Source organism: Plecotus auritus, assembly GCF_963455305.1.
Source record: "Plecotus auritus genome assembly, chromosome: 12".
NCBI classification, from domain to species: Eukaryota; Metazoa; Chordata; class Mammalia; order Chiroptera; family Vespertilionidae; genus Plecotus; species Plecotus auritus.
In genome coordinates this window covers 31,135,807-31,158,495 of record NC_137778.1, presented here as the reverse complement: position 1 = coordinate 31,158,495, position 22,689 = coordinate 31,135,807, and the positions used below count along the sequence as shown (strand labels likewise).

The 22,689-nt window shown below is 50.8% G+C and overlaps 2 protein-coding genes across 5 annotated transcripts; both read right to left on the bottom strand.

Annotated features, from left to right (window-relative positions):
• Positions 1-443: 443 nt before the first annotated feature.
• ECM1 (extracellular matrix protein 1) lies at positions 444-6,227 on the bottom strand. The gene is made up of 12 exons (XM_080648128.1): positions 6,015-6,227; positions 4,532-4,582; positions 4,350-4,451; positions 4,159-4,227; positions 3,960-4,070; positions 3,604-3,663; positions 3,433-3,450; positions 3,001-3,299; positions 2,331-2,705; positions 1,590-1,810; positions 1,338-1,425; positions 444-936 (listed from the first exon to the last, which is right to left on the bottom strand). The coding sequence occupies exons 1-12, from the start codon at positions 6,073-6,075 to the stop codon at positions 706-708; spliced, it is 1,686 nt and encodes a 561-aa protein (XP_080504254.1). The 5' UTR covers positions 6,076-6,227; the 3' UTR covers positions 444-705.
• Positions 6,228-7,239: 1,012 nt separating this feature from the next.
• Positions 7,240-20,848, bottom strand: TARS2 (threonyl-tRNA synthetase 2, mitochondrial). Of its 4 annotated transcripts, none has more exons than XM_080647518.1 (18): positions 20,756-20,848; positions 19,803-19,999; positions 19,364-19,487; positions 18,379-18,503; positions 17,078-17,195; positions 16,898-16,962; positions 16,590-16,668; positions 15,370-15,516; positions 15,096-15,194; positions 14,587-14,804; positions 13,951-14,113; positions 13,593-13,730; positions 13,401-13,478; positions 9,862-9,962; positions 9,546-9,647; positions 9,300-9,372; positions 8,438-8,552; positions 7,240-7,600 (listed from the first exon to the last, which is right to left on the bottom strand). In XM_080647518.1, exons 2-18 carry the CDS (start codon positions 19,907-19,909, stop codon positions 7,452-7,454), a joined length of 2,001 nt encoding a protein of 666 aa, XP_080503644.1. In that variant the 5' UTR covers positions 19,910-19,999; positions 20,756-20,848; the 3' UTR covers positions 7,240-7,451. The 4 variants fall into 4 exon arrangements, with proteins under 4 accessions (XP_080503644.1, XP_080503642.1, XP_080503643.1 ...); XM_080647516.1 differs by lacking the exon at positions 20,756-20,848 and adding an exon at positions 20,524-20,665; XM_080647517.1 differs by lacking the exons at positions 15,096-15,194; positions 20,756-20,848 and adding an exon at positions 20,524-20,668.
• Between the last annotated feature and the right edge of the window lie 1,841 nt (positions 20,849-22,689).

Here is a 22,689-nt window from a genome sequence, read left to right as displayed (position 1 = left end):
GGCAGCTGATCGATGTTTCTCTCTCATCGATGTTTCTAGCTCTCTATCCCTCTTCCTTCCTCTCTGTAAAATATCAATAAAATATATTTTTTAAAAAAAAGTGTCAGGCCGGTGTGGCCAGTGGTTGAGCGTCAACCTATGAACCAAAAGGTCATGGTTTGATTCCCAGTCAAGGCACATGCCTAGGTTGCAGGTCCGATCCCGAGTGTGGCGTGTGCAGGAGGCAGCTGTTTCTGTCTCATCATTGCTGTTTCTATCTCATTCTCCCTTTCCATTCCTCTTTGAAATCAATTTAAAAATTTTTCTTTAAGTGTCAGGCAGGGCTGTGGTATTTTGGTGGTTCACCAAGGACATGAACCACATCTTTTTCGCTTCTGAATCTTGATAGCTATTTAACAAGGTGACCATCCTTTTAAAATATGTGAATAAATTCAAGATGACAAATAGTGAAGTTAAGCCATTTATTTATGGTTCCATCACAGCCCGTGGAATGACTTCTGCTCCGTGAGGGCAGGGCAGGGCAGGGCAGTGGGCCTCAGGGTTCAGTCACTGAAGAAAATGCCAGCAGCCAGGCTTAGGAGGGTGTGTTTGTGTGTGAGACAATGAGGACACCAAATCCCAGAGGTGTTTACTGCAATGCGTATTCAAGGAGGGCGGAGTGGGGTGGGGTTCACCCAATCTGATCCTTCAAGGCTCGGGGGTGACTCACTTTTCCTTGGGTTCAGAGGTGGGGCTGATAGTTGTTCCCTGAGTTGGGTCCTGTTTCCCCAGGCTCCTGGCATTCCCCGAGTCCCCGGCCACTAGAGCCACATTCTTCAGATAATTAATGTTGAAGCAGTTGGTCTGTTCATCCCCAGGATTCATTTTACAGCAGAAGGCAGGGTCTCGCCAGAAGTTACGCCGGGGACCACACAGGTCACTGATGAAGGATGTTTTCTAGTGTATGGGAAGAATAAAGCAGAGATGGTGAGGGAGGGGGTTGTCAAAGGTCAGGCATGGATACTTGGGTGCCCAAAGTCGCCCTTCCTTCAGCTTCTACTGCTCTTTTCCTGGGTCCCAGAGAGAATGCAAGGCTGCCTTGCACAGCCAGACTTCCTGTGATGGACAGATGTGCATATCTGCAAAGGCTGGAGCTTAATAGGAATGTAGCAGTGGGGAGCAGGTCAGGTCAGGAATGAGGACTTCTGGAACCAAGAAAAAAGATCTCTCCCCCTAGTCCTCATTATTTCTGTGGACTGTTTTGAGGTCCTAAAAGTAGGGGTAGCCTCCAGGTCTAGCAATCTCCCTCCCCTCCCCTACATTCCCTTGGAGATGTGACTCCCTGCACCCACACTCACCTCCTCCTCGGCACAGCAGGCTTGCTCTGGAAGGGGCAGCTTACAGCAGCGGTCAGTCATGTTTCGGATTAGCCCAGGAATCTGCTTACTATGGTGGGAAAGGGCAGGGGTCAGGGTCTTCAGGAAACCCCAGGCAATATAAATGGTGCTTGGAGACCATGATTTTGATCTTGCCAAGAGTGCCCCAGAGGATGTCCTAAAAGGAGATTTTTGGGAAGGGAAGAGAGTTGGGAGGAATTGTACAAGACTTACTGCTTGGAGATAACTCTTTGGTTTCCACAGAGATAGTCCATGATGTTGGGGGTGACTCGGCTGAGGTCAATGGTCAAGAGATCCCGGTCATAGTTGGGGTAGGGAGCCTTTTGGGCAAAGCATTCATCGCGTTTCGGGCTAGGAGGGTACCGGCAGCATGAGTGGTGGTGGGTCTTTATAGCCAGTTCTCGCTCACAGTATCCATCAAGGGAATCCTCCCACTGTGAGACAGAAAGAGGGAAGTCAAAAGCCTGGACACTTGGCCCCTTCCCTCCTCACCCTCCACTTCCCTTGTTGCCCGCACTATAAGGAGAGGGACTCCCAACCCCAGGTGCCAAAAGGGAAGGACAAAGAACCAGAGGGCAAGGAGGCAGCTGTGGACGTGTGAGGTTGGGGAGGTGGGAGGTAGAAGCGCAGGTGAGGTTCGGAGCTGGCCACGGGAGATGAGCTGGACCGGTAGACGGAGAGGGCTGGGTGAGGCTAGAGCTGGATGGATGGACGGATGGCAGACAGGTACACGTGTGGGATCATGGGTGGACGAGGCCAGGAATGCAGGATGAAGGCTCAAGACGAACAGACTCAGGTGACGAACACAATAGATGGACGGACATTCACAAGCAGACGGACGGGTAAACATGTTCACAGTGGGGAGGCACGTGGAGGAATGGACCAGCAGGTTCAGAGGTCAGAGATGGGCAGGCAGGCAGACAGGCTCTCCAGGGGGCTGGGACGCCCACTTACAGCCTTCCATGTACAGGTGTGGTTATTCCCCTGCCGGCAGCAGCGCTGGAACTCCCCCTCCAGCCGACTCAGAGCCTGCAGCTGCCTTTGGAGGCGGTCAGTAGGTGGGAGGTTGCGCGGCACCGCGCGGAAGCGCCTTGCGTGGCAGATGTTCTTGATATTGTCCAGTGTAGGCACCCCAGGGGGAAAAGGCAGCTCGAGGCCCATGGATATAACAGGCTGGTGGTTGGGGCAGGCCTGGAGCTCGTAGTGTGGCTGGGGAGCTTCCTCCTGGAAGCAGGAGAATCGAGCCTCCCCCTCCTGTTTGCAGCACCAGTGGGCTCGGGTCTTGACCGAAAACTCGGCCTCACAGTACTGGTTCATTGTGTCCTCCCACTAGAGAAGAAGGGTGGGTCAGCCTCGCAGCCCCGGTCCACATTCCTGTCTTCCTCCCAGGCTCCAGGGAAGGACTCTGGGCAGTGAGGTCGGAAAGCAGCAGAGACTGTCTCTGCTCTCTAAGATAGGACCAATGAGGTTTCTGCACACCCAGGCTTCGGCCTCCAGTCCTTAACACACACGCGCGCGTGCACACACACACACACACGCGCGCACACACACACACACACACACACGCACACACACAGAGTCTGGGGTTTAAAGGACACCCTAGGACTGAAAGCCCGAGCCTTACCACAAGTTTTGCACAATCCATGCGCTTTGCATAGTAGTGACAGCGGCAGCAGCGGGAATATCCAGTCTCCAGCATATTGAGGGTCTCACCCTGGCGACTGAGGTGGGAGTAGCCAGACTGTGGCAGGTTCCAAGGGCCATACACCACATGTTGACGAGTAGGAAGGCAGATCTGGTCTAGGTTGTCTGGAGAAGGCCGCCCAGGAGGGAAGCCATCCAGCCGGTGGCCCCAACCCCCTTGGGGTCGGCCCTGTTGGCAGTGCGGGCCTGGACTGTGCTGCGTGATGGGAGCCGGCTTTTCTAAAGTCAGGAAAACCGAGTGGAGGGGTAGAGAAAGGCTGGATGAGCTGAGAGGATTGAAGGAACCTGGGGTTGAGGAGAAAGGATTGGGAGGATAGGGGGGAGGAGAAAGAAAGGAATTTGTGGCTCTTACCTTCAGATTGAGTAGTAGCTGAAAGGAAAAGAGAACCAAGGCATGAAAGGTGTCACCATTATTGCCCCCCTAAGTCAGGCCTGCACTGCGTCCCCAGGCTCAGGCTCCCTGCACCCCTCTGCAGGGTCCTGACACTAAAGCAGGGGGATCACAGACCAAGCTGTCACTCACCCTCTCCCTGCTTAGGTGGGTTGGTGCTCTCCTCCTGTACTGGGAACGGTGGTGCGTCCACTGAGGTGGAAGAAGACACGAAAGCAGAAGTCACATTGGGAAGGCTCTCTCTAAAAGAGGGGGACCTGGCCAGTTCCCATTCATAGAGGGGGCCTCAATAGAGAAGCAAGTGAAAATAGATTCTATTCTTATGCCAGTTGATCTCCAACTTTATAAAATAGGTCTTATTTCCCCAATGTGAGAGATGAAGAACTAAGGCTTGGAGAGGTAACTTACCCACGTTTACACAGCTCGTCAGTGGCACAGCCCCCAAAGCCAGGGCAGGCAGAAGGGTTAGAGAAGAGGGAGTCACTTACTCTCCTTCTGTTCAATAGGGCCCGGGGGAGGGGCCTGTTCTTCTTGGAGAGGGACCACTCTCCCGGGGGCAGCGGAGTCCTCGGCCTGGCTTCCAGAGAGAGAGAGGAATCCTGAGGGGAGGACACAAAGGAGCAAGGATCAGCCTGATGCCAGCACGATGATAGTGGGCTGGAGGCGAGGGAACGCGCGAGCACTCACCACTCTTCAGAAGGACCTGGGGAGAGAACAGCTCCTCTTCTTGGTCAAAGAAGGAGGAAAGGGGCTGCACTGCAAAAGGGGAGTGTGAGGAGCCAGGTGAGGAGCCAGGGCAAGGCCTGCTCTCCCCGCCCTCCCTGACGGCAGGGGAGGGAGCCAGACTAGACACCCGGGGCAGGAATGGGTGGACTTACCTTCACTCTGTCCCTCAAAGTCAGGGTCATGCAGAGAGATGTCAGGGTGATCCCTGGGAAGGGTTCGTGTCAGGGGTGGGGAAGGGGGTGCTGCATAGCCAACTAGAGGCAAGAAGGGAGACAGTCAGAGCCTACAGTTCCTACTTGACCCCCAATCCCATGCCACTCCCCCAAACGCTTACCTTCTTGAAGGTACTCTGGCCCCAACTCCCTCTGCCTTGAAGGTTTGAAGCCTGGAGTGAGGAAGGGTGAGTCAGGGTGGTTTTGAGAGGCCCTTCCTGGCTCTGAGCACGGGGTGGGGAGGCAGGAGAGATCAGGAGCATAGGAAAGAGGACGAAGACACCAGCAGGCCCTCCTTATTGCTCCTGCCCCGTGTCCCCTAATCCATCCTCCCAAACACTCCTTGACGTGAGTCACTGGGCTCTGAGCAAGCCTGTGATACTCTGACAGCCTCACCCCTACCAGACTCACAGCCTAGGGCAGCCGTGGGCAAACTACGGCCCGCGGGCCGGATCCGGCTGTTCTATCCGGTTCTCTTGGTCTCCCCTCCGCTCCTTTACTTTGAATTTATATTAGTTCACACAAACACTCCATCCATGCTTTTGTTCCGGCCCTCCGGTCCAGTTTAAGAACCCATTTTGGCCCTCGAGTCAAAAAGTTTGCCCACCCCTGGCCTAGGGTCTCCCAAGCCTGGGCCTAAAGAGAATGGGACATATGGGGCTGGGAGGAAGGCCCTCATCTCCTATCAGGGTCACTTCCTCAGGACTTCTGGGCTGCCCGCCCCACAGCCACTCTGCTGGGATGCTTCCCTAGTTTTCAGAGGGAAAGGTCTGAACTTTGAACTGATTGGAGCCTTGCCTGTCCACTTCCTCCGCCGACCCTCCTATTCCAGGGCCTTCTGACAAGAAGCCTACCCAGAAATGTAAGCTTCCTTCACCTTCAGCTACTCCCAGGTCCTCCTTAGGTTAGGTCTCGATTGAGGACGGGGGACTGCGATGACTCAGGACTGAGGCAAAGCACCCCTCAGCCACAGGGAAAGGAATCGCCTGTAGCTGACCTGCAGTCACGAAGACTAGGGGCAGCGAGAGGGGCCTTTGGCAGATAGACCAGAGCTGTGATGGTCTCCACAGTTTCCCTCGGGAGCGTTTTCTTCAGCATCCACGCAGATCAAGTGTGTGCGCTAGAGGGTGGCTGTGTCCAGTCCCCTGTGCACGGGCACCCTTTCAACTCTACTCCCAACCAGGCAGGGAGGTAGTCAAGACTCTAGGTCAGCAAATTGGTTTCGCGCCGCCTGGGGGCCCTTCTTCCACTTTCCGCTGCCTAATTGGTCCCACATACATCTCCCTCAGGCAGAGGCCTCCCTCAGTGAGTCCACCTCCCACCCCCCGCCCCAGTTGGCCTTTGACTCCAAGTTTGCGTTTCTTGGCAGCAACCACTAGGCACAAGCTCTAGCAGCAGCCATCTCTAGCAACCCCTTCTGTGCTCCTGAGCCCTCCCTGGTTAAGGGCTTCAGGCCCAGGCCCAGGCCAACTTGGGCCTGCTCAACAGCAGGAGCAATTGGAGAACCAACCTGTTGGTGATGAGCCACCTAGGATGGCTGGACTCAGGCCCAGGCCCACGCTGGCCAGGACCCCTTCCCAAGGGCTGACTCCAACCCCAACTCACCTCCTTCAGAGGCTATAGAAGTAACAGCCAAACAGGCCAAGACCAAGGCTGCTCTGAGCATGGTCCTGGGGCAAGGACTGGCCAGTGGCCACCCAGGAGGTGAGTCTCCTCAGGTAGATCTGGATCAGAAGGCCAGGCTGCTGGGAACCTGCTCCGCTGGTTGCTGCTACTGCGGTAGTGAACTTCAGGCCGGCTCCCTTCCTTTTATATGGCTATGTGGGAATAGCTCCCGCCCTCCTCAGCTTCCTGCCATGACTCAGTCCCAGCTGCTCCCCCTCTGGCAGCCACTCCTCCCAAACTCACCCTGAGGCATCCTGAGAGGCTTGAGAAGAATGGGGGTAATGAAGGGCAACATTTTTATGACCCCAAGATGTTTGAAAGTTTATTTTGCGCCTCAATTTCTCTGTTTGCAAGTGGAGAAGGGAACTAACAACCTGCTGAGTTGGGGAAATGGGCACTAAGGAGTTGAGTGGGAACAGGACCCCTACCCTAGGGGCTCCCTAACCAGTGAGAGGCCTGGGCTGCCCTTTTCATTAACTTTTTAAAAATTGATTTTAGAGAGTGAGGGAGGCATTTTTTTGTTCCACTTGTCTATGCATTCATTGGTTGATTATTGTTGTTAATCCTCACCGAGGATATTTTTCCATTGCTTTTTTTAGGGAGTGGAAGGGAGAGGGACAGAGAGAACATTGATGCGAGAGAGAACATTCTGATGAGCCCCGACCAGGGCTGGGGAACCTGCAACCAGGGTACGTGCCCTTGACTGGAATTGAACCCAGGACCCTTCAGTTTCAGGGCCGATGCTCTATCCACTGAGCCACACCAGCTAGGACTCATTCATTGATTCTTGTTATGTGTCCTGACCAGGGATTGAACCTGCAACCTTGGCGAATCGGGACAGCACTCTAACCAACTGAGCTAACTGGCCAGGGCCTGGGTTGTCCCTTAATTTTTCTTTTCTAAAGTTTATTGATTTTTAGAGGGAAACAGCGATGTGAGAAATGGTTGCCTCCTGCATGCACCCCAAGCAGGGATCGAACCTGCAACCTGGGGTATGTGCCCTGACCAGGAATCCAACCCACCACCTTCCGGTGCACAGGATGATGCTCCAACCAGCCAGGGCTGGGCTGTCCCTCTTCACTTTCCCCATCGCCCTGGGACAAGAGAGGGAGACAAGTCAAACCCTCTTTATCCCCCATCAGGAGTCAGAGATGACGACACAACCTCAGAGCTTCAGGTTTATTATGTTTAGTTCCGCTCTCCTATGCAAGCAGCTGTGTCTTCCCCCACATAAAATCTCTTTCCGGAGAGCAGATTCAGGCTTCCACACAAGTTCTAAAGGGCCTGGGACTCCAGACTCTGTCCGTTAGGTTGGCCCCTCCTGTGTTCAGAGAGGCTGGTGGCTCCTGCAGGTCTGTCACATTACTATGCAAACGCTCAGAAAATTTCCTCGGCGTTTGGGACCCTGGAGTTCTGCAGCTCCAGCAGCCGCCCCACAGCCGCCGTCAAGTCCTGTTCTCCAAGCCGACGATTGTCTCGAGTCCGAACGTTCACTGTTCTGTTGCTCTGCTCTTTCTGGCCAACCACTGCAAGTAGGGGGGGGTGGTGGGTATCTCAGGGCAGATGTAACTCACCTGGGGTATCTCCCTTTGCAGAAATGGAAGAGACCTAACCTAAATCTTTAGAAAGGGTGAGAACAAAGCCCAGATGTGGTGCGGGGACTGATATATTACTGGCTCTTGCTCTTCAGCTCCCTGCTCGTGCTGAGGAGATAAGAAGCTGTTTCAGGTACTCTCTTTCTGGTCGGGAGCCCCGGGGTCAGAGATAGTAGGGTCAGCCAGAGCAAGACAAAGATCAGCTGACCCAGAGAAAGGGTGTGTGCACGTGTGTGTGAATGTTAGCGAAAGGGGAGGTGGCAGTGGTGGGAGGCTTGGCAAGCCCACGGGGCTGTGGGCAGCTTGCTCCAAGCACTGGCAGCGCGAGTGGGTGTGTAGGGCTAGAGAATCAGGTTATCTGGCGGAGGACTTTCTGCTCCTGGCTTTCATTGGAAAATGAAAAAGGAACAGGCAGAGCTACACTTATCTCCGTAAGGCCTTTCTCCTCATCCAGGAGGGCTGACTCCATCTAGGTCTAGAATAAACAAAGCTAACTAATTAAGGCCTTATTAACCCTTCCTGTTCCTTTCTCTCTGACACTCCCTTGGTGAATTAACCTAACAGACAGCTATGAAGGGTCAGAAGAACACTGTTCTGTGGGTCAGAGGTAGCTGTTGGGGTGAAGAAAACTATGGTCCAAATGGCTCAGGCATCCTGGCTCCTGTCCAGCTCAGGAACTGAGCCCCAATTAAGCCAAATATGCAGGTGACCAAACTTAACAAAAAGGAGAACAGTGTACGGGGCAGGTGCTTGAGCACTTTCACTCACCAAACTGAAAATTGTAGTTGGCGAGCTGGGCCCCGCGGACTCTCCGGCTGAGGGTCTGACTAGAGTCAGCATCCAGGTCTCCGACCAGTCCCCCCGCCCGCAGGCTCTGCTGTACCTGGGCAGAGGTTTGGTGATAGGAACTTAACTTAATGGAAGGCTGAGGAGTAGGACATTCTGAGACCAAAGCCCCATCTGTTCCTCCTTCCTCTGCCTCAAGGCTCTCGGGGTCTCACAGACACCCCTCCTCACTGTCTCCACATGGAGGCCCGGTCCTCGCCCCCGCAGCTTCTGTGTCTGCCTCCTGCTGGAGCCCAGCCTGCAGAGATTCCCTGGACTGCCTGCTCTGGCTGCACTACCCAACCAGCTGCTTGACTCGGGGACAGCCCATAGCCCAGGGGTGGGCAAACTTTTTGACTCGAGGGCCACAATGGGTTCTTAAACTGGACCGGAGGGCCAGAACAAAAGCATGAATGGAGTGTTTGTGTGAACTAATATAAATTCAAAGTAAAGGAGCGGAGGGGAGAGCAAGAGAACCCTCCGCTCTTCCAGCTCCGTGGGCGGGATAGAACAGCCCGCGGGCCGTAGTTTGCCCACGGCTGCCCTAGCCTTACTTCTCCCTGGAGAGCAAAGGACAAGCAACATGTATCCAACCCCTTTCTGTGTTCTGTTGTCAGCCTTTCATGGATGTTGATTTAATTGTCACACATCTCCACGAGGAGGGACCAGTTTGTTCTCAGATGTGGAATTCCCAGCATACAGGCCAGCAGCCATCCGAGTGCTGTGCGCCTCTCCCCACCCCAGGTGGCCTCTTCCTGGGTCCCTATTGGTTTTGCTCAGCCCTGTCCTTGCCCCCAATCCTCACCTCCCGGGCGTAGTCCTCTTGCTCAGCCCCCACTGGGAGGACCATCACCTGGAATGGGGACAGCCACAGCGGCCTAGTTGGGAGAGAACAGAGGAGGGCAAACTCCTTATTCTGGCTCCGACCATGAGGGTGGCTGCAGAGAGCAGATTGGAGAAGGAAACGGGCAGGAGTCTGAACGGGCAGGGTCTGGGGCATGCACCGTCCTGTCTGAGCTCAGAACAGAAGTCTGGAGTCAGGGGGTCTCACCATCTCCCCCCACAGCTCTCCGCCAGCACTCCCAGCATTCTTTCCACAGAACCCAGAACTGCTCGGTGAATGAGGACTGGACGCTCCAGGGCCCCGGCTCGCCTTAGAGGGAAAAAGAAAAGTGGATGGAATGGAGGAAGTAGCACAAATTGTGCAATCAAGATCACCTGCCAGTTCTTAGAAATATTGAGGCTCAGCAGGGGAGGGTGTGGAGGATTTGGCTACTTTCAGGGCCAAAGGGAGAAGGGGAAGCTGTTCTCTGTGATTCCATGGGTAGCCGCGGGAAAAGGGAACTTGTCCGGACAAGGCTCTGTACCCCTTGTACTGGAGGTCAAATCTCAGGGGCAGCTGGAAGTCAAGCTGGATTGTCCCGCACTGATGGGGCCGACCCAGGGCATCGTGGAGGTGCACGTCAATCTGGAGGAGAGAGAGGGGAGGGCCTGTGAGAAGCCAGAACCAGTGCCCTCCGGTACCTGTGCCACCCCCTTTCCACCTACCCATGCCCCAGGCTGCTCTGAGAGACTTCACCAGCTGTGCCAGACTCTCCTTCACTCAGCGGGGCCTCGGGCAGGCACTCTCAGTGGTGTTATATTAGGGGACACCAACATTCACATGACTGACCCATCCACTCCCTGGCCTCTCAATTCCTCGAGTGCTCATCTCGGAGACCTTCACCCCCACCCACACTGTGGCTGCACCTCGGGAACGGTTCACCCTGCTCTGATACGTCTCTTGGTTCTCTAGCTTTGACAGTTATTCCTGCTAATAGCTCTTCAGTGTCTAGGTTCCTTAATGCTTCTTTTTCTTCCCGTTCACAGACGCCTCCCGCCTTTGATTCTTCCCGAGGCAGCTGTACCCACTCTCGCAGGTTCCCGACATCATTGTTCCTATCCCATCCACATGGCAAACTCCCACCCTGGTGGCACCCTCCCCTCCCACCTCCTTGGCACTTAACAGAATGGCTCAGCGCTGCCCAACATGTCACACACCACACAGATGCAAAACAGATTGATGCCATGCAAGTCCCTGTTTCAACCTCAACTGGACCCTTGCTGCCCCCTAGTCGGTGGCTGCTTTAACCAGCTGTGTCCTATTCTCCTCAGGGCTTTTCAAGCTTTCCCTTCTCTCCAATGTTCACCTCCCTCACTGAAAACTCTCCTCTCCCCCATTCCCATCTCACCAAATGACTCTTTCCCCTATTTCATGGAAAATTCAGACAATTACTATCTTGAGATGGAAAATGTTTCAAACCCTGTAATCACACTCATGAACTTCCTTGCATCTACCCCAGCTTTTCTGACTGCCCCCAAACAAGGGCAAAGGTTGTTCCTTCGGTGGAGGACTTTCAAAGCCACCCTTCAGTAGAACTGCCCTCACTGAAACCCCTTCGACAACTTCAACGCCTCCCTGACCCCAACAGGCACCCTCTCGTTACAGCATTTAAACATTCTCAAGTCTCTTCCTTCATAAACATTTTGACTACTCCGGCCCTTAGTAACAGCCAAAGTTCTTGAAAGAGTTGGGTTCATTCATTCCCTCCCTCCCTCCACCCTCACTCTCCACTTTACCAAAAATGGTCCTGCAAACCTAAGGGCCTTGAGCTCCGCCTTCGCTCCGCTCTTTCTGAGCCAGACAGCGTCCTCAAGGGGCAGGCACAGTGCAATTCATGTGACCAGTGCACTGGACCCGGCAATGGGGCTTTCTCGCTCGTTCACAGCTTACTGCTCTGCTGTCTGTTCTGCCTCTTCTTGGGCTGCATGAAGCAGCAAGCTTTCACCAACGTGCTTTGCTGGCAGGTGCTTACCAAGGCTGCCCCAAAGGTTACCGCACTTGCAATTAAGCAGAACATTCCCGGCCCGAGCTTGTTAGAGGAGCTGCCACTACCTGTTGTATCCACTCATCTCTGTCAATTCCTAGCCTGTTATGATGAGAATTTTCCTGTCTGTGACTCTCCTTGCTTCATGCTGCCACATATACAAAAAGAAGTTCTCCATGCAAAGGGTCACGTAGTTTGCCCCTACTGAGATCAAGCCTGCGTAAACTAAGCACCAACCAACAGAACACCCTGAAATTCACTGCTCGTAACAAAATACAGGGTGGGGCACAAGCAGGTTTACAGCTGTTCATCAGGAAAAGAATGCAATTGCTGAATAGTACAGGAATAAGCCCGTGTTTCACATGCAGCTGTAAGCCTCCTTGTGAAAGAGACAGTTTGCTCTTGCATCACTATTTATTAATTACTGAATTCAAAAGCAGATATAACTGTAGACCTGCTTGTGCCCCACACGGTGTACTATACATTTCTTACTCTCAGTATTCCTCTCGAAGAAACCACATTGTTGGACCTTGTTTAATGAATTCGGGATTATTGCTGAATTCATTAATTAACAATTAAACCTGTTCGCCCACTGTTTGTGAGAAGATACGTCCAGAGCATTGCCTTTATAAGCGGACCGGCACCAGCAGTTGTGCGTTTTAACATCCAGCTAAGTTACATACAAGTAAACATTATTAGCAGCTGGTACTTTTGCTAGGGGTTAATTCCAGGTGTGAAACTGACCTCACACCAATTTTCATCACATATCTTAATGGAAAAATAACATTTTCCTGGCATGTTAAATCAAGCCTTTTAAAAAGTTTCCAAGAAAATTTTACTGTCCTGGGTTGTTAATGGTTAAGGAATTTTGAATTTTGTGATAAATTTATCATTTTTTTTAGATCCTGCTGTGCCTTTATCATGAAGTACATTTATTTGTCTTATAAAAATAGCTCTAAAATTTGTTTCAACCTAATTGGTAACCTGAGTTTATATCTAGCATGAATTCATTATGGTATTATTAACATATATGAATTCAATATATTTTGAGGCAGTATTCTTTTGCCATTCATGAATTCTTTTTTTTTTTAAATATATTTTTTATTGATTTCAGAGAGGGAGAGGGAGATAGAAACATCAATAATGAGAATCACCGATCAGCTGCCTTCTGCACACCCCACTGGGGATCCAGCCTGTAACCTGTTATGTGCCCGGACCTGGAATCGAACCATAACCTCCTAGTTCATAGGTCCACTGAGCCACACCGGCCTGGCTATACAATTTTAAAATCTTTATTACTTGCATGATTGGAAATGTTTAAAACATTGCAAAACTTTTAATAATGTAGTGGTTTTTATAAACAATTTTCTTCTGTCTGCATGTAATTCTGATTTCTCAAATACATTCACTGGTCACAACCAACAAACAAACACTAACAGCCTTTTCACTAAATCCAGCAGATATTTTTCAGTTCTCCCCCACCCGATTCTTTTTTTTTTTTAAAATATATTTTATTGATTTTTTTACAGAGAGGAAGGAAGAGGGATAGAGAGAGAGAAACATCGATCAGCTGCCTCTTGCACACCTCCTACTGGGGATGTGCCCGCAACCAAGTTACGTGCCCTTGACCGGAATCGAACCTGGGACCCTTCAGTCCGCAGGCCGACGCTCTATCCCCTGAGCCAAACCGGCTTTGGCTCCCCCACCCGATTCTTTCACTTCTTCCAACTTGCCATGTGAGTCAGTGTTCACCCTGCCCCCAGCCTCTGCCTCCAGCTCCCTCCTGAAGCACCTCTTTCCTTGGCCAACCATCACACTTAGCATTAGAAAGAGCCCTGCAGGAGGCTTTCCTGACCCTCCTGGACAGCAAGCTCCCTCAGCGCCTGCAACCACGGTCCTCACAGACAAGTCCCATGGGGCAGGGACTCTATCGCTCTTCTTTATACACAAGTTTAAAAATTCCTTTTTATCTATTAAATACTTAATAAAACAGAACAAAAAGTGAATAAATGAAACTCTATCCAAAGCCCCCAGCTTACCTTGGGCCCATAGAAAGCACCGTCTCCAGGGCTGAGGTCCCAGGGCTCTCCAAACCCTTCCAGGGCCTGTTGAAGGACCTTTAGAGGGAACGAGACAAGAGGACTATGAGCAACACACCCTCCACTGACTCCCAACTGTCCTCCTTCCATCGGAGAGTGGTTCATCCACCCGATTCCCTACCACCTGCTCACCTGCTCAGCCTGGTCCCAAAGGCAAGGCTCTCCCAGGAAGCCAGATGGCCGGGTGGACAGTGCCAGGCGGAAGGAGAAACCCAGGACAGCATAGACAGAGCGGAGGAAATCCAGGCAGCCCCGGATCTCTGCTTCCAGCTGGGGGAGGAAGTAAGGGAGGGTGAGCTGTGTGCTAGACAGAGCTCGGGGGAGAGGGTAGTTTGGGGCAAACAGAGGGCAAAAACATAGAGGGAAGCTGGGGATAGCACGTAGCTGAACTGTAATATTATAAAGAGGGCAACTGAGGGTCAGGAATGTTGGTGGCTCGTGGGGAGAAGGCGGTGGTTAGAAATGCCTTGATGGAGCTGGGGAAGGCCACCTGATCCGGTGCACAGAAGATGTGAGCATCATCCTGCTGGAAGCACCGCAGCCGGGTCAGTCCTCCCAGACTGCCAGAGGCCTCGGCCCTGTGAAGGGCCCCGAAGTCTGCCAGTCGCAGGGGCAGCTCTCGCCAGGATCTGGGCCGGTGGGCGAACATCAGGCTGAGATTGGGGTGGGAAGGGGTCAGTGCCACAGGGAAAACGAGCTCCCGAAGACTGCTCCTCCGCCCAGGGGAAGACTGCTTCCTCTCCCTGCACCATCAGCTAAGGACCTCTCCAGCCTGCCGTGGCCTCCGAGTCCTGCCAATCCCCACGCATCACAATCGGAGCCCTGCGTGACTCAAAGGCGATTTCTCAGTAACAACAACAGACATCACTTACTGTGCGCCTGTTCTGTGACAGGCGCTGAGTTGGAAAAAAAAACCTTAGCAACTCCAAACCCTTGATGTTACACATAGGGACACAGGCTTAGAGTGGTACAGTGATCTTCACAAATTCACATGGTTAGCTAGAGGCAGATTCAAGACTCAAATCAGGTGCCCAGTACTCTTCCCAGATGCTTCCTGTCACAATATTTAGCAGCCTGGGAGCCTGGCCTCAGCCCTGGAGGACCCAGGCCTCTGGCTCCAGCTCACCAGTGTGCAGGGCAGTTCATGGGCTTGAGGGCGAGTGTGTCTGCGGGATGGCTGGGAGAGTGGTCACTCTGGGAGCTGGTGGGCCTGTCAGAGCCTGGGGACTGCAGGGCAAACATGTCTTCCTGATAATGCTCCCAGTGTCCGGACAGCTCCCAGAGTTTCGTAGAAAACAGTGTGGGTGTTTTCACTTCTGAGAAACCACGGCGGGCGTACTCGGCCTGGAAAGGAGGGTACAGACATGAAAGGTCAAAGTGACTGGGGGAGAGAAGGGAAGGTGGCAGCTGTGTGACTCTCCTGGGCCCTCAGTCATGCTGATCAGAGCCACAACCTACTAAACATCATATTAACTCTCTCTGTTCCTCAATGGAGACCACACATTTCTAGTATCTTAATAAAAGTCACCAGCACTTTACAATATTTATGTTTATGCTTCTAATCCCCCTTTTAACACTTCTTCTAGGCCCCCAGCCCCTCCCTGGTCTTCCTTCCCCTGACTGGGTCCCCCTTACCCTGATAAAAGACACCAGGGTGTTATACACCCTTGTCCCCCGAGGCAGGAAGAAGCAGCTCCCAGGACTCAGTTCATGGAAGAAAAAGAGCTCCTGTTCCTGGGGTCAGCAATGGAATGGTCACTTCAAGGGGAAGCAGGGGTTTGAACCCAAAAGAAATAAGGGATGGAGCCGCCCAGTCTGCTGGATTCTGAGTCTGCTCCCAACGTCACAATCACGTTCCTTCATCTTGTTCCAACCCTTCTCATCAGTCCCCTCTCCCCAGTCTCTGTACCTTCCCAATGCGCCGGTGGTCCCGTAACTCTGCCTCCTTCCTCCATTCTTCCCAGGCCCTCAGCTCCTCTACTGTGGGGAAGGAAACCCCTGACACCCTCTGCAGCGTCTCTGGGGCACCTGAAGACTTCCATAAGGATGACGAGTTCTGTGGGAGGGCACAGGGAGTCCATGGGAAGATGAGAGGCTGAAGCTGCCCAGCTTCTCTTGCAAACCTCAAATGATACTCTTAGTGTGGGCTTCAGAGTTATGCACTACTTTCCCCACCATCAGCACCGCAGGCTGGTCCTTCAGACGACACTTGTGATGCTTATAGCCTTGAAAGTGCCCGGTTCTTGATTTCTACAACGTCCCACGCAGGCCTAACAATCTCACTACTGCTGCCCTGCCAGCACCCGGCCTCAGTCCTCCCCTTCAATCAGTGATCGCTCAGGGGATTAACCTGAAGGTCTGGTCAAGTGTCATCCTCCACCCCCTTACCAATCTCCCACACAGCTGCCAGAAAACTCAGTCTCCCACACTCTTCCCTGTCTCGGGCCCCGTGAAATCAGCTGCCTCCGCCCTTCCCTTGAACAGTACTAATAAGAAACAGCCTGCACTTCACAGCTCTTTTAACTTTCCCTCAAACGCTTCCTCCTGCATTCGTTGGTTCTGTCTCTGGATGTGGGTTTACTGGCAGGAATGAACAGTCTCTTTCAATAGATGGGGAAACGGGTAAAGAGATGTACCCAAGGCCACACACGTCACTAATGGCAGAGCCAGGACGAAGCACAGATGGCTAGGTTTCAGTCCGGCGCTTTTTGTTCTACATATCTGCCTCTCCCCTCGCCCTCTGCTCCCACTCTCTCTAATAACTCACCTTGCCCAGAAACAGTGTTTTCATAAAAGACACGCCCTTGACTTAGAGTATTCTCCCCGTGCCTGTCAAATGGTATCCCACACCCCTCTATTCACAGGAGCCGGCTGTGTAAGACCTTGTCCAACCTGCCCGCGCCCTCCCACCCCATCTCCTTTAGCATTGATGTCCAACTATGGAAACTGAGTTGGTCCCTGGGCCTGCCATCAGACTCAGTTTCTAGAAGGCAGGGACTAAGTATCTTTCTCCCTCTGGATTCCCTGCTTAGCTATCAGCATGGAAGGGGCTGAGAGAATTATCTTCCCATTCCCCTGCTACTCCAGTGAAAACAGGAGTTTCCACCTAACCCTGTCCCCACAACTGACCGTGAGCAGCTTCAGTCCTCCAATCTGTCCAGTATGCCGAAGGTGGGGGCCCCGGCAAAGATCAACCAACATGCCACACCTGGGAAAAAGAGGAGCCAGTCAGTGTCTCCAAATTCCTGAGTTTTTAGTTTTCTCCCTCTCCTGGCCTTTAGCTGACAGAGGAAGTAAAGAAACGTGTTCCACAGAGAGAGCAATGGGGGATAAAAATCAATTCCCGTCCCATTTACTTTTCTGGAACAACAGATTAGCTTCTGTCTTCTTTCCCTTAGCCCCACCTCCCCATTTCTCTCCGTCTCCACCACTCTCACCCATAAACTGTTGCTGTCGGACCCGTCACTTTCTCCTCGATCAGGCGGAGCTTAAAGGGGTTATCCTGGAAGAAGGGATGAGTGAAGACAAGTCTTTATCCCCAGAATGCCGTCCTGGGAGAGAGCCGCCTCGCCCCTCAGGCCTCTGATCTTCCTCCTAACACTGTGTTTCCAACCCACCTTGAAGAGCTGGCGAAGCTGATCCCGGGAAGCCTCTAGCCTCCGGAAGGGCTGAGCAGCAGCTGCAAGGTTTTGGCAAATTCGCTCCAAAACAGGCAGCTCTGAGCCCCGGATAGTCCTGGGGAGATGAGAACTGGTTGGTTTGAATTCTCTAAGAAGCATCACCTGGTGCCATACCTGTTGGCTAGGGGGTAAAATCCTGCCCTCCAGAAACATCTAGAATTATTTGCTCTTAGACAAACTAACAGAAAACATAGGAAATCAGGTACAAATTTTGTAGCTAGAGCAAATGCTCTATGTATAACATTAAAAGTTGAGTGCAGCCCGAACTGGCTTGGCTCAGTCAGCCTGTAGGCTGAAGGGTCCCGGGTTCAATTCCCAGGCACATGCCCGAATTGCAGGCTCCATCCCCAGTTAGGGGGGCATGCAGGAGGCAGCCAATCAAGATTTTCTCTCATCATTAATATTTCTTTCTCTCCCTCTCCCTTCCTCTCTGAAATCAATAAAAAAATATATTTTTTAAAAAGTTGAGTGCAGGCAATGTGGATGGACAAAATTAAAGCAATAGTAATGGAGAATGAAATAAAAGTTGAAGAACTCCTAAAGGCTAGAGAAGATGTTTTAAGCATATCAGGCCTGGAGGCCCTTCCCCCAGCTTGCTCCTCCAAATTGATCATGCCCAAGACCCCAGAAAAGGGCTCAGAAACCACTCCAATAACAGGGTACAACCTTTCAGTTATAAGATGAATAAGGTCTGAGGAGCTAATGCATAGCATGGTGACTGTATTGATAATTCTGTATTGTATAGCTGAAATTTGCTATTTGCTAACACACCTTAAGTGCTCTCACAATAAAAAGGTGAGGTCGTCCTGGCTGGTTGCTCAGTGATTAGAGCGTCAAAGGGACTCAGGTTCGATTCCTGGTCCCGGGCACGTACCTGGATTACAGGTTTGCTCCCCATCTCCAGTCAGAGTGTGTGCAGGAGGCAACCAGTCCATGTCTCTCTCTCACATCTATGTTTCTCTCTCTCTCTCCTCCTCCCCCTCCCTTCCACTCTCTCTGAAAAGTAATCGGAAAAATATCCTCAGGTGAGGATTAACAAAAAAACAACACAAAAAATGTGAGGTGATGGGTTAATTAACTAGATTGTGGGAATCCTTTCACAATATATATGAATATCAAATTATCACAGTACACTAAAAATATTACAATTTTGCCAATTATATCTCAAAAAAACCTGGGGGGAAAGGTGAAGTCTCAAAAGAGAAACCATCCTTCTCCCCCTTCCTTGCACTGCTCACCGTTCCTTTCCCAGGAAGAAATCATGGTAGAAGCCACACTCTGTGCTGGGCCCTCGGCAGAGGACAGCACCGAGGAGTTGTTCAACTGCTGCCCCCAGGACGTGGGCGCTGGAGTGCCAGAACACCTGGGTTCACAGGGAAGAAGTTCATGAGTCCCAACCTTCTCCCTTAACCCCTTGCTCTCGGATTCGCTCCTCCGAGAAGCCGGTGTGAAACCAGTATGGCTCTTCTAGGAATAACTATCATATAATGGAGATGGTGACAATTATATAGTGAGAAGGAAAAAAAAAAAAAACAAAATAGAAAAGAAAGCAGAGGTTAGTAGAAACACTGCACAGAAGAGAGTACCCTCCTACCCCACTCCTCAGGGCTACGCGGTCAGAGGAGGCGGGCAGCTTCCTTTGCTCTCCTGTAACGTCTCTATAGGGCTTCAGAGTAAACTACTCTGTTAAGACTGCTTCTTAAAGGCTCTGTTCAGTCTTTTAGTCCTTTTTCTTGCCCCCTAGCTCAGGAATCCAGTGTGATGCAACCACTGCTTTAGGATTTGGTCATCATTTATACATAAGTGACATGAGAACTCAATTTTTCTGTATCCTAATACATGAGGTCTACATCACCTAAGCTGACATGAAGAGGACACAATGGGGACGAGGCTTGGGTTGCATGCTGTTGTGAAAGCCACGTTAAAATTAAATACATGCTACAGATGACTTATAATGGGTGTCTCAATATCATCCTGTTTTCAATGTATTACTTCTCCCTTTCACTAACACAAATGATGTCCGCTTATAAGAGACCCGGGCTTAGTAAAAACTTTCATTCATAAGTTTCCAGCTTAGCTAGGAATAGTCAAGACAAGCAATCTGTGGTAAGTCTCCCTCCCAAGTAAAAATGGAAAAACTGAGGCACAAGAAATGTTAGAAACACCCACTTAAATATCTATTAGTTTAGTAGCCACTGTATTTGTGATAAAGGAGAAACTTACTGCTTTCCCCTCTGCAGAATCAAACGTCAGAAATCTGAGGTCAGAATCTGTCTCCAAGGGCCGCTCGAGATCATAAGGTTCTCCATTCACCTGAGCAGCCACTGCAGTATTTGCCAGGGATGAACTTCAACAATGGGGATGGAGTGGAGATAAAGAAAAAGAGTGGGTTACAATCCACATGGAAAAAGAGGGACTCAACTTGCAAAGGGGGAATGTGTTACCAGAGCAATAGAACCTATTGTTTCTCCTCCCTCCTCCCCTCAAGGACAATAGAGGCAGGACAGAGACTCTGAAACTAACACAGATAAAAAACAAACCGGCAGGAAAAGCTATCTTGATGGCATGGAACAGAAACAAGCGGAGTTTTCTTTCTCTGCTCAGGTCCAGAGGAAGCAGAGGGAGAAGAAGAATACTGGTAGGTAGAGAATGGGACTGGTACCTGATCTGCTGGGCTAGCTGGTAAGGGGTTGTGTTCCATGCCACAGCCTCCACTTTCTGTCCTCCGGGAAGTGCTATCTTAATAGTCCGGTGTTCCTTCTGTGCCATGCTTGCTAACCTCTTTACCTGAGCAGCCCATAGCTCCTCAAAAAGGCCAAGCCGCTCTACCAAACAGGGTGGAGGAGTTGGCACAGCTGCCTGGAGGGAAAGACGTTAGGAGGTAACACAGGTCCCGTCAGTTTCCTGGGATTGGGGATGGTGGGAGATGAGGATATTGAAGTGGCCGTGGTCCTAATCTCTAGTCTTTAAAAGGAGTGGATGCTGCAGGGCCCTACATTAGGAGTGCTAGCTCCCCAGGCTGTTGACCCTAGGAAAAAGTGCTTCAAAAGCTAGGGTAGCCCTGCCGCAGTGGCTCAGCGGTTGAGAATCGACCTATGAACCAGGAGGTCATGGTTCAATTCCCCGTCAGGGCACATGCCCGGGTTGCGGGCTCCATCCCCATTGTGGGCATCCAGGAGGCAGCTAGTCAATGATTCTCTGTCATCACTGATGTTTCTATCCCTCTTTCCTCTCCCTTCCTCTCTGAAATCAATAAAAACATATAAATTTTTTTAAAAGGCCAGAGTAGCGCGTCCGGGACTCAGGGCGGGAGCAGGGGCGGGGGTCAGACTGGGTTGAGAACCTACACCTTGGGCTTTGGGGAGTTCGGAACTTTGGGGTACCTCGAGCGCCGTGTGTAGCCCGCAGGCTTGTAACCCTGGGAGACGGAGCCGTCGCCACCACTGATACAGCCCCATGTTCCTCCAGACCGGTGCCTACATCCCCAAATGATTGCCTTCTCCGTCAGTAGATTCCTCATTGGCCTCTGGCCCGACAATACCCATGCCTATTGGTTACTACAGCTGCCACTCTAGCCTAGAACCACGCCCCCAGGAAATGAGAAGACGTACTTACACCCCACACAGCAACAGCAGTGACGTGAGTCGTTCCGGCCGATCGGAAGACTTACGCGGTTACACCGGCAATCCTGAGACCTGCAGTTTCAGCCCAGAGTAGCAATAAGAGGTCCTGAGGGTTTGAGGACAGGAGCAAGAAAACTCTGGAGTGAGAGTGGGAGAAAAACGGACCAGAAAGGGCAGTCAGTAATTTCCATGTAACCATAAATATGTTTTTACATAGTCTTTACTAGCAAGTAGGAAACACTTAAGAGCATAGATTTGCAACCAAACGGACCTAGTATAAATCCTGGATCTGCCTGCCATTCACTATGTAATTCTGGATAATTTATTTTTCTATGCTTCAGTTTGCTCATCTATGAAATGGGAATAATAGTATTGCTCCCAATTGTTAAAGTTTATTTTATGTAAATCATCTAATTTACTACATGGTATAAGGCAATGGGCAACAGTACGGACAAACCATTAGAATAAATTAATGTAACAGCTTTAAGAGCTGGAGCAGAGAATCTGCAGAGGGCACTTCCTAGAGTTCCTTCATACTCATGGTGCTTAAGAGGGACCGAGGAGACCTCTAAATCTTATAGATGAGGAATATAAAGTCAGAGAAGGTAAGTGATTTAAAGTCAAACAGTTAAGTGCTAATGCTGGATTTAATCCAAGTCTTGTACTTTCCTACCACTGGTAATAGTGTTTACTTCAGAAAGAGGTGCCTGACCCAGAATCTTGGCTCTCTGCTTCCTATGCAAGCCCTTTGCCTCTCATCCCCATTCTGGCTCTCAACTTCCTTTAGCCTTCTTTTCCCTTTCCATACTATATGTAGGATAAAGGACCAGGTATATTTGTTTTATCTTACACAGTAAAAATAAAATCTCAGTCAGATTTTAGTAAAGTGAGAGGGAAAATGGACTTGGAGCCAGCTATGAGGTTCTCAGTGATTCCCATTAGTGCCCTCACCTGGGGGTGGGGGTGGTTAGAGTTGGTGCTCAAGTTTCCGGTGGTGATGGAATCAAGGACTGAGGAGGAAGAGCTGTCAGAAAATGCTGATTAATCTAGATTTCCAGAGGCCAGAGGTTCTGTCTGGGAAAGACAGCAGTTGATCTGAGTCACAGGCACCATTCTAGATCTTGGCTCCATCTTCTTACATGTTAGACACCCTGAAATACAAAAAGAAATAAGACTGTGGAAGAGGGATATCACATGTGTGTGTGTGTGTGTGTCTGGGGAAAGGTAGTAAGGATTTTTAAGTGGCATTCACAAAGTGTGACAAGAGGCAGAATTCTTTCCATAGCTCTGCACCAAAAGGTACAGGAGTGTTACATTGCAGGTGCTCGATAAATTATTATTGAATTAAGAATGTACCAATCATTGTGCTAGTATTGAGTTGAAACTCCAAAGGATACATATACTGACACACATTTTTAAATCATTCTACCTTGTCCTTTTTTTGTGTGGAGGGTAGAGGGATGGTGGAATAAGTAAGCTCCATTATTATGGCAGCTTCCTATACTCATCCCTCAAACATTTATTGGCTACTCACTACGTGCAATGCACTGAGCTGTGTGGTCAGGGGATGCTGATCAATCAACGACTACATCATCGCCTATGTAACCTGTGTTGTAACGAAGGAAGGAAGGAATTTCAAGTTATTCAATTTCTCCCTCTGTAGCAAGCAAGCCAGCAAAAGCAAGCTAGCTAAGGCCAATTCATTAATCGCCGGTTCTGCTACAATTTCTAAATGTATGTCTAGCCTCAGGGAATTTTAACCAGTTAGTCTGCCTGGGAAGCATCCCTAAAACTGCTTTTACTTCATCCAGAGTATCAATGAACACCTACTATGTGCTGAGTGCTTGTCTTCACTATCTTAATTCCTAGAAAAAACCCCTGACAAGTACTAGCTCTTCTTATGCTCCCTTTATAACATGGAAAATT